We start from the raw sequence: 17,238 nt of genomic DNA, 5'->3' as shown, positions 1-17,238 counted from the left end.
TTAATATTAACAATCATAATTTAAATAATGAAATTATATTACCTATCCCAATCCTGACATAGCTGCGTTTAAATAATAACTGAAGACGCTCCTTTAATGCATTCGCACGTTATGTTAAATTATTTTAAATTAGACGCCCCATCCATAACCAACCTTAAATCATACCTGAACACTGTTTAACAGTTCCAAGTAAACTGTTTTGTGTGACATTCTCATAAAATCTCTCTGCTTTTGAATATCTTTGTTCGTAATTGTTCTTAGCCCTGTCAATGTTTATCTATTTTGTATTGTTATAATATTTCCTTTCCTGTTTCTCTTACGTTTATATTCTTTAGCTGTCAATATAATACTTCGCGTCTATGGAAGAAAGAGTCAATAAAGATAGACAATGTGTAACATCATATTCATCAAAAGACGGTTTATGTGCAAGTAACTGCACCGGTCCGAGCAGGGAGCGAGCCGGCATGGGAGACAAGCTCCGATAAGATTGCAGAACAACGTCTGTCACTGGATCCGAGAACTGAGATTTACGCGATCACCAGCTGGCTTCCGTTACATAAGGGCAAATATAGATGACTAAAACCTCATTTACTCATTTTACTCATACTTTTTATCATTTATAATGTCCAAAACATTGATATTAATATTAAATGCTACTTTTGTGCCTTTAATAGCCTTTTTCCTCGCCTGTTTACTGGGTTAAAAATCTTACATTCCATCTCCACCTGCTGGTGAAAGCTAGAGCAGCTGGCGATCTTCAATCTGCAATCTATTACTTTTCCTGCAGTTCCCGGATGTAATGTTGAATTTTAACAGTCGAATTTGATCCACTGAATTTATGGAAGCGAATATTTGAACTGAAATAAAATGAACTGAAAATTACCTTTTGAATATTATACATCGTATTTTTAAAGGGTATTGAATATTTTGTAAGTGAAATCTGAAAATTGAATATGAATTATTGAATTTTTAAGTATGAAAACGTGTTTGAAATATTTTTCGTTGAAATATTCAAAGCTTAAATATACAGATATGTTAAATTTCAGGACCTAAAAATACAAACCCTGGAATTCAAGACATTAAAATGCAAGAACTTGTTAATACGGTGTATTATTTTTTTCAGTTTGTGATATTCAACAAGCTTTTTAATTCAAGACTTTAGGCATTGATTTTGTTCCATATTAGCTGTGGCTAATATTTACCTTAAGGCTAAATGATCAAAGGGAAGGCCCATTTCTTTTGTCCAGTTTTCTCCTGTTTTGTGGCTAGTTATGGAGGTTAGAATTGTATGCTTAATTTATGGAACTTTATTTTTTGGTATGGGTAAGAGGTTTAATATTAGGTAGCGTACCTTGTTTTGTTTGTTGTTTTGGCCTTTTTGTTCCCTAATTCTGATTTTGACCTTTTTGTTTAATTAATCTGATACCCCTTTTTGACAACATGGCCTGTGTGTGTGTGTGCTTGGGGAGCAGGAACGGGGACTCCAGGTGACCACTTTTTATAGCGGTCATCCTTAAATTTATGTGCGTAGCGGGGTGCATCCGCTACGTAACAGTATCTTTCCAATCTTGTTAATATTATTTACGTGACCAACGATAATAACATACCACAGTACTGAGTTAACTTTTAGCAAGGTAACAAGATCTACAGCTCGAGGCAATGACTTAGAAGCACATAAACAAGAACACAATTCTTACAAAATGAGAACAAAGATTTATTGAGCTACACTACGATACATGAAACTAACTACGTAATAAGCAAACAACAAACAAACTCGCGCACACACAGAGGCAGTTCAGAGGATGTAAAATGAGTTGACAACCATCCCAAATTAATTCTAATACTTTTAACAAGATCTTAGAATAACACCTGAGAAACCACAAAAGCAGAGATATGGCTTATCTTTAACTGTTTACGATCAATCTGCACCAGATCAGTAAGAGACAACGTTTGTTTGTTACTTGCACTTTTGCTGAAGATGAATCTCCCTCGCCAGCTGGCCTTGGGGAAACACAGTGCTCCTGATTGGCTGGTGGCTTCTGTGACGTCCTTGGAATTCCCTCGCTTGTGGGTGGGTAGTTCTGGGTTACTGAGGTGACGGACTGCTGAAAGTCGGTTTGCGGAAGTTCGCGCGGTTTCAAAGCAAAGTTTCTTTGTTGCAGGGTGTCTATTAGTGACCTGGTCTGATCCATCCCTATGGCACTGTCTGCCAATGAGCAATTGCCATGAAGGGCAGGGCCACACCCCGTGCCGACGTAGAAAGGGTCAATCATTAACACACTGCATGTAGATTTCACGTAGAAGAACTCTTGCAAGATTGAAACTAACTTACATCAAATGTTACAAGACGAATACTGTTTGTACTACTAGTTTTTCATTTACACTAACAGATTGCAAATGTCACTAGCTTTCATTCAAGACCAGATCTCATACATTTCAGACACATACAGATCAATCTAATCTGCTTTAAGGGTTAAAACAACACATTGATTAACCTGGTTGGTTGAAATAACCACAGCATATGAGGAACATTATGGTGTATTATTCTAAGATACATCTGCCTTAGTTCTAACATTTTAAGAGATTTACTTTCATTTGTATGCATTAATGTTTCTATAGATCTCTTCGTCTCTACGAAATTGTGCATCTGACAGGATGCACAATTTCAATGTCATTCAAAAGTCTTGTGAGGCGGTTCCTGCTGAAAATCCCGTAATGCCCCTTTGTTTAGTTTAAATAATTTACTAATTTTGCTGAAGGGTACCTGGAACATCTGCAGCCAGAGTATTGGTCAGAATAACCCAAAATCAATTGGTGCTTTGTTATCGTGATGGTTTAAGCCCTTAAGCCAGTTCAATGACTGAGACAATTTGCAGATGCCCAAGATTTCAGATTCAACTCGTGTTGACCACTGCAATATGCCCATGAGTTCCTTCAATGTGTTTATTAAGGTGTGATGATTTGCTGAAACTCTCCCCACACTGAGTGCATGTGAATGGTTTCTCTCTAGTGTGGATCCTCATATGGTGATTAAGGTTTGTTGAGCAGTAAAAACTCTTCCCACACTGAGTGCATGCGTATGGTTTCTCTCCAGTGTGGATCATCATGTGTAGATTAAGGTTGGATAATTGGCTGAAACTCTTCCCACACTGAGTGCATGTGAATGGTTTCTCTCCAGTGTGGATCCTCATGTGGTTATCAAAGTTTGTTGAGCAGTTAAAACTCTTCCCACACTGAGTGCATGCGTATGGTTTCTCTCCAGTGTGTATCCTCATGTGTTGATTAAGGTGTGATGATTGGTTGAAACTCTTCGCACACTGAGTGCATGTGAATGGTTTCTTTCCAGTGTGGATCATCATGTGATAATTAAGGTGAGATGATTGGTTGAAACTCTTCCCACACTGAGTGCATGCGTATGGTTTCTCTCCAGTGTGGATCCTCATGTGTTGATTAAGGTGTGATGAGCAGTTAAAACTTTTCCCACAATGAGTGCATGTGAATGGTTTCTCTCCAGTGTGGATCATCATGTGTAGATTAAGGTGTGATGATTGGTTGAAACTCTTCCCACACTGAGTGCATGTGAATGGTTTCTCTCCAGTGTGGTTCATCATGTGAATCTTAAGTTTGCTTTTGCTTGCCCAACTCTTTCCACACTGAGTGCAGGTGAAACGATTCTTGTCTGTCCTTTTTAAAATACCATCAGTCTGTAAATGAGTTTTTTCCACAATTTTCACATGATGTTCCTCCTCTTTACTATCCTCATTCTCTTCAATTAGGTCTGAAATAAATGAAACATTAAGTCATTAGTTTTCATTAAGTCTTAAAAACTCTCATCAAAAGCTGAAAAGTGAAAAGACACTGGAAACATTGGCTACACACACTGTAACTTTGATACACATTAAATGTAAAATAAATCAGATCATATTTTGTTTGGTCCATTAACGTGTACACATTTAAGCAGATTTAATTCAAGTCATCTTTATTTATCTATTGCTTTTACAATGTAAATTGTGTCAAAGCTGCTTAGCATAGAAGTTGTAGTAAATTTAAACAGTGTCAGTCCAGTTTTTAGAGTTTTTCATAAAGGTCATTTTGGTCATATTGATAAGACACAGATTTCTACGATTTGTAAAGTGGACAGGAAATACTTGTTTGTTGTGTGCCTGACTGGTAAATGTATCAGAAAAAAAGTTCTGGGGTAACAGCTGAATAATTGCCTCACAGACATGAGACATACCTGTACAGCATCTGCATAAAGGCTGGAATGTGCACATTTCCTTTTGTTTGCTGTTGGGTCATTTTCATCCATTCTGGGGTGATTTTGAGGCTTAATTTGGCCAAAACGTTCTCAGTGTTTCAGCAAATGGACTGATATTTGGGGACATCTTATTTTGACATATTCTGGAAAAATGCTCCATTGGCCTCTATTATAAATTTTCTTATAGTGCAAATAAAATACAATAAATAATAATAACAACAACAACATGGAAATCACTCAAATAAGCATATAAATGAGAGTAATAAATTCATCAAGACACAATGAATTCCCCATCAATGGGAAAATGCTTTACATTTTTTTTTAAAAACCTCAATACACTCTGGGCAAATTTACTCCCTTTTCATTATATTCATGGCTGTTTTTTCTCCATTGACCTCTATTATAAGAACATTTTTTATTGCAAAGCCATGACAGCACATATTCATGAATTTATGATTGTTGGTGTTCTTTGTGACGACATTGTTTAATTGGTCTCCACCCATGTGACGGCAAAAAGGAAATGGGTGAGAGAATAAAGGAGGAGGTGGAGAGTTAAAGAAGGCAGCATTATGTGGTGTGTAGAAGAAAGAGAAGTTGACTGTACTGTTGCTGTGTGGGGAAAGGAGTAGAGAAGTCGGGTCGAGATGAGCAGTGTAAACTTAACGACTGGCTGTGAGAAACAAAAAGCGGTAGTATGTATTGAAGCAACAGAGCAAAGACCGCTGTCTTGTTACTGAAGTGCACGTGACGTCGTTTGAATGTGTGCGTCACTAAAGACTTCAGTGCAGTGTGCCCTGAACAAAATCAACTTACCGATTTATCTTTCTCGCTGGCATGGAGTCAGCTGCCAACTCACCGGCTGGGTTCACCAACACCCTCAACCTTCACATCCACATTCGCCATTCCCCACTCATTTCCCTTGACCCCTCCGCTCCGTGGGTAAGAAGCAAAAGTTTTTGTTTTCTTTGCCCAAATGCTCATTTTGTTTCTCTTGTTTTGTTTTCTCCCCGTACTATTGTTATCATTATTATTTTCCCCGTTTTCAAATCTGCTGGCCTGAAATCATTTGCATTTTTTTCTTTCATTTGAGTTTTAAGTGCTGAGGGTTCTGCGTTTCATTGTTATATTGTTTGTTTTGTTGTTGATACTGCTGTTTGTGTGTGAAAAGTACAAAGTATTTTATTAATATTATTGACTAATACAAACTTTATTTAGACAATTACAGCAATTATCTGAGTTTTTTTCTGGTTCTCATTGTGTGTTATTTTATTTATTTAATTATTTTTTATTATTTGTAACTGGTGGTGAGAGCTAGCCGTGGTATATTTTGTTTGAAATGTATTTTAACAGATATTCTGTCTGGCGCCCAAGATTAACTACTTAAAAACAAGTGACAAACATATTTGTTTAATATTTGTTTATTGTATTTTTTTTTGGGGGGGGGATCACCATTCCCACATCACCATTACATTTCCCTGTTGGGAAGAGATTTGTGATTTTTAAAATTGATTATCAGTTTCAGTGCAAAAAAGTTTCTGCCTTATGGAGTATAGTGTGTGTGTGTGTGTGTGTGTGTGTGTGTGTGTGAGAGAGAGAGAAAGAGAGAGAAGCTAGATTTATTGACCTTATTCTAAAATGCGGAAGTGCGCCTGTTTTCGCGATTGTTTTAGAACTTCCGATTCAGTCGCCTATTGGAGAAATGACTAGGAATAATAAACGGCAGAAAATGGTCAAACTACTTGCTCTACAAGCAAATGTTTGCATGACTATACAGACCAAGTAGAATAATATATTAAGGAAATATCAGTTTGCAACATCAAACAGCGAAAATAGCAGTTTTTAATGTCTAAAAATGAATGTAAGTGAAAGACCGGAAGTCTCGTGCCAAAAAGATTCAAATGGCTGCGCCCGCTCATCGGCGAAGAATAAGGTAAATACTCTAGCCTGGCACCGCATCACACACCACCGCTGACTGCACGCTCACCTCGCGAAATGGACGAGGCTTTACTCGCCACGTTCGCCATTGTGATATTCTTTAAAATGACAGGAGGCGGTCAAAAGAAACCCACTGTAAAGTCAGACGGATAAACAGAGAAGTAAAAAAGTTTCCGAACCTAGGTCATTTCGTTAATATCGTTCATTGTTTTTAAACTAAATAGATTTTTGTTTATATAAATTATTTTAATGATTATAAGGATTTCTATGACCATTCAAGATTTTTTTATCAAACTTTGGTGCATCACTTGCTTTTGTTCATATCTCGGACAGTTCTACCCATTATAATTTCTTAAAACATTCTTAAAACATTAATGACTGCAGAACATGGGTTGCTCTACAAATACATATTTTTATTATGGCAAGAATAAAAGCAACAACAACAACAACAACAAAAAAGTACACTTACTAAAAAATGCATGTGTCTTTAGATTTTGCCCGCTCCACAATTCACAGATTACTGTCTGACTAGATTCTCTCCTCTGCTTATGCTAAAAAGGCAATAATGGTCCAACATTTCTGACGATTAACACTAATAAAGCCTAGAAAAACAGGCATCAGTATATTGTACACTGATAGGTTCAAATATTCCCTGTGTGTTTTGTTTTTGTGAAGTTTCAGTGCACTTTACTGATGCATTTCATTAAAACAGTTTGCATAGAGAGAACAGAGAGAATTCTAGACATCTAATTGTTGTTGTTCTGAGATTGTATGTAAATCGGTCTACAAACTTGTTGTGAGTGTTGAAGCTGGCCTCTGCTGATGAAACTGCAAACTATCTACAGTAAATTTTCTTTTAATTGAATCTCTGACTCCTGCTCTTCTTCATCTGATAGACTGGTCATTTTTGGGTTAAAACTGTTGGTCCCCCTACAAAGTGTATTTATGCACACACACTATAATATGCTGTTTTACTCCACTGAACTCCATATAAAAGACAGAAACCTTTTTGAACAGGCCCATCTAAAGGGTGATTGCAGCCAGCTGATGATCAACAGTAAAAATGACACATTTGACCTCTTCCCAACAAGGAAAACAGCAACAATCTAGAATGCATGATTATTTGGTATCATGGCTTTACGGTTAAAAAATGTGGTTATAATGGAAGTCAATGGGTCAAAAACAGCCAAGAACATAATGAAAGGGTATATAGATTGCGAGATTAATTGTATTATCATCATGATAACTATATTTTTGGCCCAAGATGATGAAAATGGGAGACTAATAATACATAAAAGAATGACAAAAGACATGAGAACAAGTAACAGAAGAAACTAATTCCTGTCTTTTAATGAGTGCTTAAGTTCATTTAGGAGAACTAGGCAGCACACTCAGGGCTGCAAGATGGATTAATTTAGTATTCTTCTTATTAAAATATATCTGAATGAAAATTAAATGACTGAGTTGGTCTTTGAGAATGAAAACTAACCTGTTTGTTCCTGTGGATCTTCCTGTTTGACTGTAAATGTTTCTTCAATCTTCACATCTTCACTCTCCTCTTTAATAAACGCCATCTTTATAACAGTGTGGAGATCAGTCGCTTCAGCAGGAGTTTTTCTCTGTGTTTGGACACTTTGTCCTGCTTAAAATGAACAAAACAATAAAAATGTTCCGTTTAAAATAAATAAAACAATGAACAGAAATAAAGTAACTTCTCTTCAACACTTGCTTCAACAGTCTCTTTGTATGAAAGAAACTAAAAAGAAATAAGGCAAGTCAGAGCAAGAAACAAAAGCCACAAATGACCTGATTAAAACTAGTACTCAATTTCTTATAGTGATGTAAACTTAGAATGGAATGACATTATACTATTTAATAAAGTAAACCTTCATTAAAACACTTATTACACACTGTTACATCCCTGTAACTTTATTTGAGTATGTTCTTAATTGTTGTTTGTTTTATTTACTTTATTGTCTGCTTACAGCAACGTGTAGCATTTTTTTGCCCAAGACAAATTTTCTCTCGGGGACAAAAAGTGTATCCTATCTTTATTCAAACAATAGACCTCATTACTGTGAGTTAAATAGTACTGCGTTGTATAAAGGGTTAAAATAATATTGTCAACAGCAGGTACATAATTTAGCACTGAATAAAAAAACTAACTTTAATCAATCGCTTTATATAAGTGTAAACGCTTTAAAACAAACCTTTCTCCAGTTGAATCACAGCGCGGGAGCGGCGCAGGCTTATGACGTCACAATCCACGCCAAAATAAAAGTCTTTTTAACATTTTTTTTTGCACTTAAGTTACTTTTAGTCATGACTTAATATTTATAGTTTTTCTCTGCGTTTTGACTTTTTATCCTGTTAAAAATTAACAAAGCAATAAAAAAGTCCTGTTTAAAATAAATAAAACTTTGAACAGAAACAAAATAACTCCTCTTCAACAGTTTATTTATATGAGAGTAATTAACAAAAATAAATCCAGTAAGTCCGAGCAAGAAACAATAGCCACAACTGAGCTGATTAAAATTAGTACTGCATTTTTTATATATAGTAATGTATACTTAGATTGAAGTGACATTATTTTATTTAAAAAAAATTAAACCTTTATTAAGACTCTTAATACACTCACGTTGTTCCATAGTCCTCTTTACTTTGAGTAAAATAGTATTACGTTGTATAAAGGGATAAATTATATTGTCAACAGCAGGAACATCAGATTTGGACTCAGATATTAATATGAAGTAATGTGTTGTAGATCATCATGAACTGGATTTAAAAAGTTTCTCAAAATTGTCTTAAAATGTTTAGATTAAATTTTTTTGATCAACTTTAAAATACTGAAGTGTGTTTGTGTGTGTGTGAGAGAGAAATCTAATCTATTTTTTAAATATTTGTATTAATCTTTTTATTTTTATTAATCTATTTTTAATTTTAATCATCTAGTTGTATTTTATTTATTTCTGTGTTTTCTCTGTATTATATTTTATATCCATATTTGTTTGCACTACTGCCCTTTTTGCTCTGTTTTGTTTGTACGCAGTGAGGTTGCACTGCTTTAGCAATACAAATGTACAGTTATTTGTCATGCCAATAAAGCACCTAAAATGTGAAATGTGTGAGAGGGAGCGCGCGCAGTAATAGTGTAAAGTAAAAAACATGGGAGAAATGTATCAATAAGTCATGACTGCAACAGTAAGTGGCAAAAAAGTTAAATAAAATAATGACTTTTATTTTGGCGTGGCGTGTGACGTCATCAGGCGGCGCCGATTCAGCGCTGTGATTCAACTGGAGAAAGGTTTGTTTGAAAACGTTTATACAGATATAAACCGATTTAATTAAAGTTTCAGTTTTTTTCACCCGATGCTAAATTATGTACCTGCTGTTGACAATAATATTTAAACCCTTTTTACAGCGTAGTACTATTTTATTCTCAGAAGCCGAGGGCTATTGTTTGAAACAGAAAAGGGTGTAATAGGTGTTTTAAAGCAGGGTTTCCCAAACTTTTCTAATAGAGGTAAAGTTGGTTTTATATTCGCACATTTGTTCATTTAGAAGTCTCTATATTGTTTACCATGTTACGTTGAATATTTGATCGGAATTAGCATGCAAGTGTGACTTGAAAACAACATTAACACTGTTTATTTAAATGTGAACAATGTTGTACTTTGATAGTCATTTGCTGCTAATATGATTTCGCTATTTAGAGTTTGCAAAGAATACTTTAATGAAATTATATTATTAAGAATTCAGATATTCAGAATGTGAATATAAAACCAATTTAACCTCTATTTTTATAGAAATGTTTTACCTGATTTATTTTTGATAATAAAAAGAAACTGTTGAAGAGAAGTAATTTTGTTTCTGTTCATTGTTTTATTTATTTTAAACAGGACATTTTTATTGTTTTATTCATTTTAAACAGGACAAAGTGTCAAAACGTGGAGAAAAACTCCTGCTGAAGCGACTGATCTCCACACTGTTATAAAGATGGCATTTATTAAAGAGGAGAGTGAAGATGTGAAGATTGAAGAAACATTCACAGTCAAACAGGAAGATCAGCAGGAACAAACAGGTTGGTTTTCATTCTCAAACACCAACTCAGTCATTTGATATATTTTCATTCAGATATATTTTATTAATAATAATAATACTAAATCCATCTTGCAGCCCTGAGTGTGCTGCCTAGTTCTCCTAAATGCACATAAGCACTCATTGAAAGACAGGAATGAGTTTCTTTCTTGTTACTTGTCCCCAGGTCTTTTGTCATTATTTTATGTGTTATTAGTCTCCCATTTTCTCTACCTTCTTAACGTTATTGCTTTTCTTGTTCTTTTGCTGTTTGTAAAGCATCCTTGGTGCTTTATAAAATAAATAAAAACAATAAATTAATAAAAGGTTTAACTAAGCTGGTGATATTTGACCTACAGTATTCTCATAAAAGACTTAACATTTTAGGCCTTAAAAAGTCTTAAATTTACTGAAATATTGTGCTGTATTGTGTCTTTATTTTCCTTTGTTCATGTTTTTCTACCCAATCTGGCCAAAACCAATTCAATCACCAACAATTCAACTTAATAAAACTTTCAACTTTTTATTCAAAAAGGTCTTTTTAACTCTATTTATCATAATGGTTTAATTATTTTCCTCACAATAACATTTGTTTAAACGTGCTCCATGTATTTACTGCTGTGGATATTAACCTGGACAGATTGTTGTGCATAGATTTAGTTTGTTATAGTTTTTAAAACTTTAAAAACATTTGTTCATTTTTTAGTTTTAAAAATAAATTTTATTTTGATGGGGCAAATAAAAATCTTTTTCATCTGGGCCATTTGAAAAGTTCTTTAGCCCTTTATGAGTCTAAAATTTCATTCATGATGGTCTTAAAAATATCATAAAGTCTTAAATTTAACTTTGTAAAACCTGCAGAAACTCTGGTTTACAGTATGTCAAAAAATGTGGATGCCCCCAATATTGAGCATGCTGAAAGAAATGGACACTAAAATAATTAATTGTTATAAAATATTTTACAGTCGCAGAATATAGACCATATTCTTTATGCACCAACAGGGGGCGCCATTGGAATCTTTTTGCTTGAGACTTTTTTAAAGAATAAATTTTTAGATCCTAAATATCAGTGTTTTGCTGCTGAGGCATGGGGCAATAACTATATTCAAGGTTTACCGCAGTTTGGAAAAGTCAAGGTTTTAAAATCGCCAACATTTCCTGCTGCACCGTTCCAACAGTATATGTTAGTTTTTTTTTTATGTTTTGTTTTTTAGGACAACAGTATCTCCTGCAGTAAAGACCAAAGAGGCTGTTTTAAATCGTAAAGAAATCTGTGATTCATTTCAGTTATTTAGCCTGAGATGTTTACTGTTAAAAAATATTTTAAAAGTGTCTCAGAAGAAAATATATTTTAGGATATCATACTGTCAGATTCTTATACTGGCCCATGCCTAATGCTGCTTGATGTTGCAATGTCATATTTTCTCATTTTATTATTTTTATTTGTATGTATAGTCATGAACACACCTGTTTGCAGAGCAAGTAGTGTGACTGTTTTCTGCAGTTTATTATTTCTGGTCAAAATAATACCAAAATCCACATCGTAAAAAAATAGAAAAAGAATAATAATTATAATTCAAAAGCAAATCAAAAAGAGTATAGGCTACATTAATATTTGCAAAGAAAAAGAGTTGTTTGAGTATATTTAAAGTTCTGGTTGCTTTTTATCTTAAACGTTCTTTAAGGGTTCTTTCTGACTATTTTTGTGTATGTAATTTCCTAATTAAGTTAAAAGATTTAACATAAAATAGTTCTTATATTTTTATATAGTCTATTTATATAAACTAATATTTTGTATAACACATTTTCATTATTTAACAGATTTAATACTTCTATTAATCCAATTTTTTCTATTTCATAAGCTTTGAAATAACCAGATTCCTGATACATATGTTTCTGAATTTTATTTTGTAAGTTTCCTTGTGTGCTATACCAGCATGCAGAGAGTTTTGTGTGTGTGTGTGTGTGTGTGTGTTAATTTGGGTGTTTATCCAAGGATCAAGTTTATGATCGGATCGAGTTTATATGTCTGTGCATGTGTATGTGGGAGTATGCATGCAGTAGGTTTATATATGTGCAAGTGTCATACTTGTTTTGAACATATTATATGTTTATATGTGTATATTCATGTGTAGACATGCAAAACCCTACACTGCGCCTCATAGCCATCTGTGTTTGGTATCGGGAAGGTGGATGGTGAGGCGACAGGTTGACTTAAACTTTTATGAACCTATTTGATGTGTTTCCGATGCTAGTCGGCATCGCTCTCCAGCACAGTTTGCAGAGCGCCGAAACAAAAGGTTTATCGGAACTTATAAAGCCGAACAACATCCACATCAACTACTTTGTCTGCATTCTTACTTGTGGAAGCTTGTTCCTCTATATCTGTATTCAGGTCGCTCATTTTGTAGCTTTCTATGACCGAGCAGCTTAACCAACTTCTGAGCACGTAAAGTCATATAGTGACAAATGATACAAGGTAGAAAATCTATATATATATATATAGATAGATAGATAGATAGATAGATATGATAAAACATATGTAAAACATATACACAAATGTATCAAAATATCGTAAATGGGTTTAAAAATTATATCACCGTTATTGAAAAAAAATCTATTGTGATATATTGATATTATATTATTGTCCAGCCCTATGATAGATATAGAGGACAAGATGAATTAAATATCACTTTTAGCAAATATAGTGACATTAGATCCAGCATAACTCGTAACATCAAAAAGGAAAAAAAAACATTGATAAATTAACCCACTTCTCATTTACTAGTCTGTTATGAGCCATATCATACCTCTTGAGCCTCCGATCTCCTCCTGATTTGCAGTTTCTGTTTGTTTTTTGAAAATTTAATTGTCGTCAAATCTGAAAATATAATTTATTTTATAGTGTGAGTTGTTATTCGATGTGATATGAAGCTGCAAGCATGTTCTTTTGGACAGAATTTTTAACTAAGGTGTAATGTTGTCCAGATACTGGAATTTCTGACTTCATTACTTTGCTATATATTGATGTTCAATAGGCTACTATTTTTGATAGAGTAACAATTGTATCAAAAATGGTACAAAAAATTATATCTTAAGTAGAAAATTATTTCTTACGTTTTTTTTTTTTAGTTTTCCTTTAAAATAGGTTGATGTGGGCATTGTGGCACTTTAAATGCATGTAATGCCTGTTTCATTTACACTTGAGCAGAAAATCCATATATACCTCACAAAAGTAGCAGAACATTCCAGGAAATCCCTAATATGGATGAAGGCATTCAGCTATTGCTGTTGAATGAAAATAAGATCTGAATAAATACACGACTGCACGCCCATAAATGGTTTATATGTGTACTTCCAGCCATCTTGGATATATTTATAAGAAAGTCGATTTATAATTTAATGCTAACTGTAATTTTAATTGTCATCCATATTAGGGATTTCCTGGAATGTTCTGCTACTTTTGTGAGGCATATATGTATATATGCATGTTACAGTAGAATATAGCTATAAAACAATATGCTAGATGCATGAACTCACTGTAATTTAACTATTACAGAAACGGATGAGAGATTTGTTTTTTATTTCAAAGCATTTTCCCAGATTATGTCAAAATAAGATGTTCCCAAATATCAGTACGTTTTGCTAAAACACAGAAAGTTTTGACCAAATTAATCCACAAAATCAACCCAGAATGGATGAAATTGACCCAACAGCACACAAGGGGAAAGGTGCATATTTCAGTCTTTATGCAGATGCTGTACAGGTATGTCTTATGTTTGCGAGGCAAATGTTCAGCTGTTTGTTCAACTGTTACCTCAGAACTTTTTTTTTCCCCGATGCGTTTACCAGTCAGGCACAGAATGAACAAGTATTCCCTGTCTGCTTTACAAATTTTAGAAAAACATTTTGTTGTAATTCTGAATATATATGAATAAAAATAGGCCACTTACAGCTTTCAAATCTGTGTCTGATCAATATGACCAAAATTACTTTTATGAGAAACTCTGAAAACTGGACTGACACAGTTTCAATTTACTAGAACTTCTAAGTTAAGTGGCTTCAGCACAATTTACATTGTAAAAGCACTAGATGAAGATGAATTAAATCTGCTTAAATGTGTACAAGTTAATGGACTAAACAAAATATGATCTGATTTATTTTACATTTAATGTGCATCAAAATTACAGTGTGTGTAGCCAATGTTTCCAGTGTCTTTTCACCTTTACGCTTTTGATGAGATTTTTAAGACCTAATAAAAACAGTTTTTTATATTTTTTTATTTTAGATCTAATTGAAGAGAATGAGGGGAGTAAAGAAGAGAAACATCATGTCAAAATTGAGGAAAAAACTCATTTACAGACTGATGGTATTTTGAAAAAAAAAGACGAAAATTGTTTCACCTGCACTCAATGTGGAAGGAATTTTGGAAGAAAAGGCGATCTTAAGATTCACATGAGGATTCACACGGGAGAGAAACCATTCACATGCACTCAGTGTGGGAAGAGTTTTAGCAAATCATCATCCCTTAATCAACACATGAGGATCCACACTGGAGAGAAACCATTCACATGCACTCAGTGTGGGAACAGTTTCAGCTACTTATCATCCCTTAATAAACACATGATCATCCACACTGGAAAGAAACCATTCACATGCACTCAGTGTGGGAAAAGTTTTAGCCAATCATCATCCCTTAATTACCACATGATGATCCACGCTGGAGAGAAACCATCCGCATGCTCCCAGTGTGGGAAGAGTTTCAGTTGCTCATCTTACCTTAATAAACACATGAGGATCCACACTGGAGAGAAACCATTCTCATGCACTCAGTGTGGGAAGAGTTTCAGCCAATCATTATTTCTTAAACAACACATGAGGATCCACACTGGAGAGAAACCATTCTCATGCACTCAGTGTGGGAAGAGTTTCAGCCAATCATCATCCCTTAATCACCACATAAGGATCCACACTGGAGAGAAACCATTCACATGCACTCAGTGTGGGAAGAGTTTCATACAATCATCACAATTTAACCGACACATGAGGATCCACGCTGGAGAGAAACAATTCACATGCACTCAGTGTGGGAAGAGTTTCAGCAAATCATCATCCCTTAATAAACACATGAGGATCCACACTGGAGAGAAACCCTTCACATGCACTCAGTGTGGGAAGAGTTTCAGACGCTCATCTCACCTTAATCACCACATGAGGATCCACACTGGAGAAAAACCATTCTCATGCACTCAATGTGGGAAGAGTTTCAGACGCTCATCATCTCTTAAACAACATATGAGGATCCACACTGGAGAGAAACCATTCACATGCACTCAGTGTGGGAAGAATTTCAGCCAATCATCATCCCTTAATCACCACATGAGGACCCACACTGGAGAGAAACCATTCACATGCACTCAGTGTGGGAAAAGTTTCATACAATCATCACAACTTAACCGACACATGAGGATCCACACTGGAGAGAAACCATTCACATGCACTCGGTGTGGAAAGAGTTTCAGTCGCTCATCATACTTTAATCTACACATGAGGATCCACACTGGAGAGAAACTATTCTCATGCACTCAGTGTGGGAAGAGTTTCAGATGCTCATCATCTCTTAAAGAACACATGAGGATCCACACTGGAGAGAAACCATTCACATGCACTCAGTGTGGGAAGAGTTTCAGACAATCATCAAACTTTAACAGACACATGAGGATCCACACTGGAGAGAAACCATTTACTTGCACCTAAGCCACGGTTACAGTGGACCGTTCTCCCCATAGACTTCCATTCATATGCACGCAAATGCGTCAGACTGTAAACGCAAGTTTGTGGGTCAAGTTTTGCAGTTCACTGCATTGCAGAGTTCAAGCTAGGTGAACTCTGACCTACGAAATCGCATTACTTGACTGTGTGAGACCAATCGAAGATCAAAACATGACCTCTCTGGACAATCGCTCACTTTTTTTAATGTCTAATCATCTTTTTTAATCCCGCCCCTTTTCGCAGCGCAAAATGTCGCATGCTCAAAAGTGTGACCGCAGCTTCGATGTGGGATGAGTTTCAGCAGCTCATCAGAAATTAACCTGTTAAGCTTTTGGGCTATTTTGAGTATTTCCGCCTGAATTTGGCCTTCCGATTTAAAAAGCTTTCCATAACCACATGCAGAGGAATAAATACAAAAGTTTGGTATAATTTTAAAAGAAATCCTTTAAAATTTCATAAAATACTGTTTTATATAAACTGAAGTTAGAAAATGTGTAACTCAGGCCTTGAGTGCTCCATCAAAATTCCATTTCTTTCCAGCAGGTATCAGTAAACACAAGAAAAATACATTTCTCCCTATAATAATGCATGCAAGAGTTATTCTATTCCAACTGGAAGAAGGTAACATGCCAAAAAAAAAAAGTATTTTCCCCTACCTAAATTTAAAGTCTCACCACACCCACATACAGAACAATAAATGCTTTATCTTAATGTCATTTTAAAGAAACCCCTTTGAAATTCAAAAAACACTGCTGTTAAATGCTAACTATTATTATATATGTTTTCTGTCCTATAATGAACCACCTCAACACAAACAGCTTAGTTTTTTTTTTTTTGTTTTAAAGCAAGTCTTAGTGCATAACTCAGGCCCTGTGTGCTCTATAAAACTGTGGTCAGTTTTTGTTTGTTACCAGCATATGTCAGGACGCACGAGAAAAACTTATTTTGTCTTAATCATGTAGTATGCAAGAATCATTTTAGTTCAACCGAAGGGTGGGAAAAAACAACAAGAGTTTCCTACTTGTCAAAAGTGAAAAACAAGATATTGTATGGGTTATTATCACAAAAATCATAATTTTACTTCTTAATAACCATATCAAAATTATAACACTATATCAAAAAAAGCAAATAGCACAGTAGTACTTTTTTTCAATGTCCAAACGGCCTTCATACTTTAAATGTAAAATAAATAATGT

The 17,238-nt window shown here is 34.7% G+C and overlaps 3 protein-coding genes across 12 annotated transcripts in view; 1 reads left to right on the top strand and 2 right to left on the bottom strand.

The window, feature by feature from the left end:
- LOC137491011 (uncharacterized) overlaps nt 1–17,238 on the bottom strand; it is a 171,866-nt gene that overhangs the window by 84,291 nt on the left and 70,337 nt on the right. The window lies entirely within an intron of this gene.
- LOC101885161 (uncharacterized) lies at nt 1,694–8,454 on the bottom strand. The gene is made up of 3 exons (XM_068220011.2): nt 8,404–8,454; nt 7,683–7,832; nt 1,694–3,778 (listed from the first exon to the last, which is right to left on the bottom strand). Exons 2-3 carry the CDS (start codon nt 7,765–7,767, stop codon nt 2,895–2,897), a joined length of 969 nt encoding a protein of 322 aa, XP_068076112.1. The 5' UTR covers nt 7,768–7,832; nt 8,404–8,454; the 3' UTR covers nt 1,694–2,894.
- Nucleotides 9,468–16,607, top strand: LOC110439491 (uncharacterized). Of its 3 annotated transcripts, none has more exons than XM_021475558.3 (3): nt 9,468–9,497; nt 10,125–10,274; nt 14,559–16,607. In XM_021475558.3, the coding sequence occupies exons 2-3, from the start codon at nt 10,190–10,192 to the stop codon at nt 16,025–16,027; spliced, it is 1,554 nt and encodes a 517-aa protein (XP_021331233.2). In that variant the 5' UTR covers nt 9,468–9,497; nt 10,125–10,189; the 3' UTR covers nt 16,028–16,607. The 3 variants fall into 3 exon arrangements, with proteins under 3 accessions (XP_021331233.2, XP_073804536.1, XP_073804537.1); XM_073948435.1 differs by having other exon boundaries at nt 10,093–10,274; XM_073948436.1 differs by having other exon boundaries at nt 9,468–9,716.

Source organism: Danio rerio, chromosome 4, assembly GCF_049306965.1.
Source record: "Danio rerio strain Tuebingen ecotype United States chromosome 4, GRCz12tu, whole genome shotgun sequence".
NCBI classification, from domain to species: Eukaryota; Metazoa; Chordata; class Actinopteri; order Cypriniformes; family Danionidae; genus Danio; species Danio rerio.
This window is presented reverse-complemented; position numbering and strand designations above follow the sequence as displayed.

What these genes read in the sequence shown, in the direction of transcription:
- LOC110439491 (XM_021475558.3), top strand. Translation starts at nt 10,190, where the DNA reads ATGGCATTTATTAAAGAGGAGAGTGAAGATGTGAAGATTGAAGAAACA. An exon ending in AGATCAGCAGGAACAAACAG is followed by an intron (nt 10,275 to 14,558) that starts GTTGGTTTTCAT and finishes TTTTTATTTTAG; the next exon opens with ATCTAATTGAAGAGAATGAG.
- LOC101885161 (XM_068220011.2), bottom strand. Translation starts at nt 7,767, where the DNA reads ATGGCGTTTATTAAAGAGGAGAGTGAAGATGTGAAGATTGAAGAAACA. An exon ending in AGATCCACAGGAACAAACAG is followed by an intron (nt 3,779 to 7,682) that starts GTTAGTTTTCAT and finishes CATTTATTTCAG; the next exon opens with ACCTAATTGAAGAGAATGAG.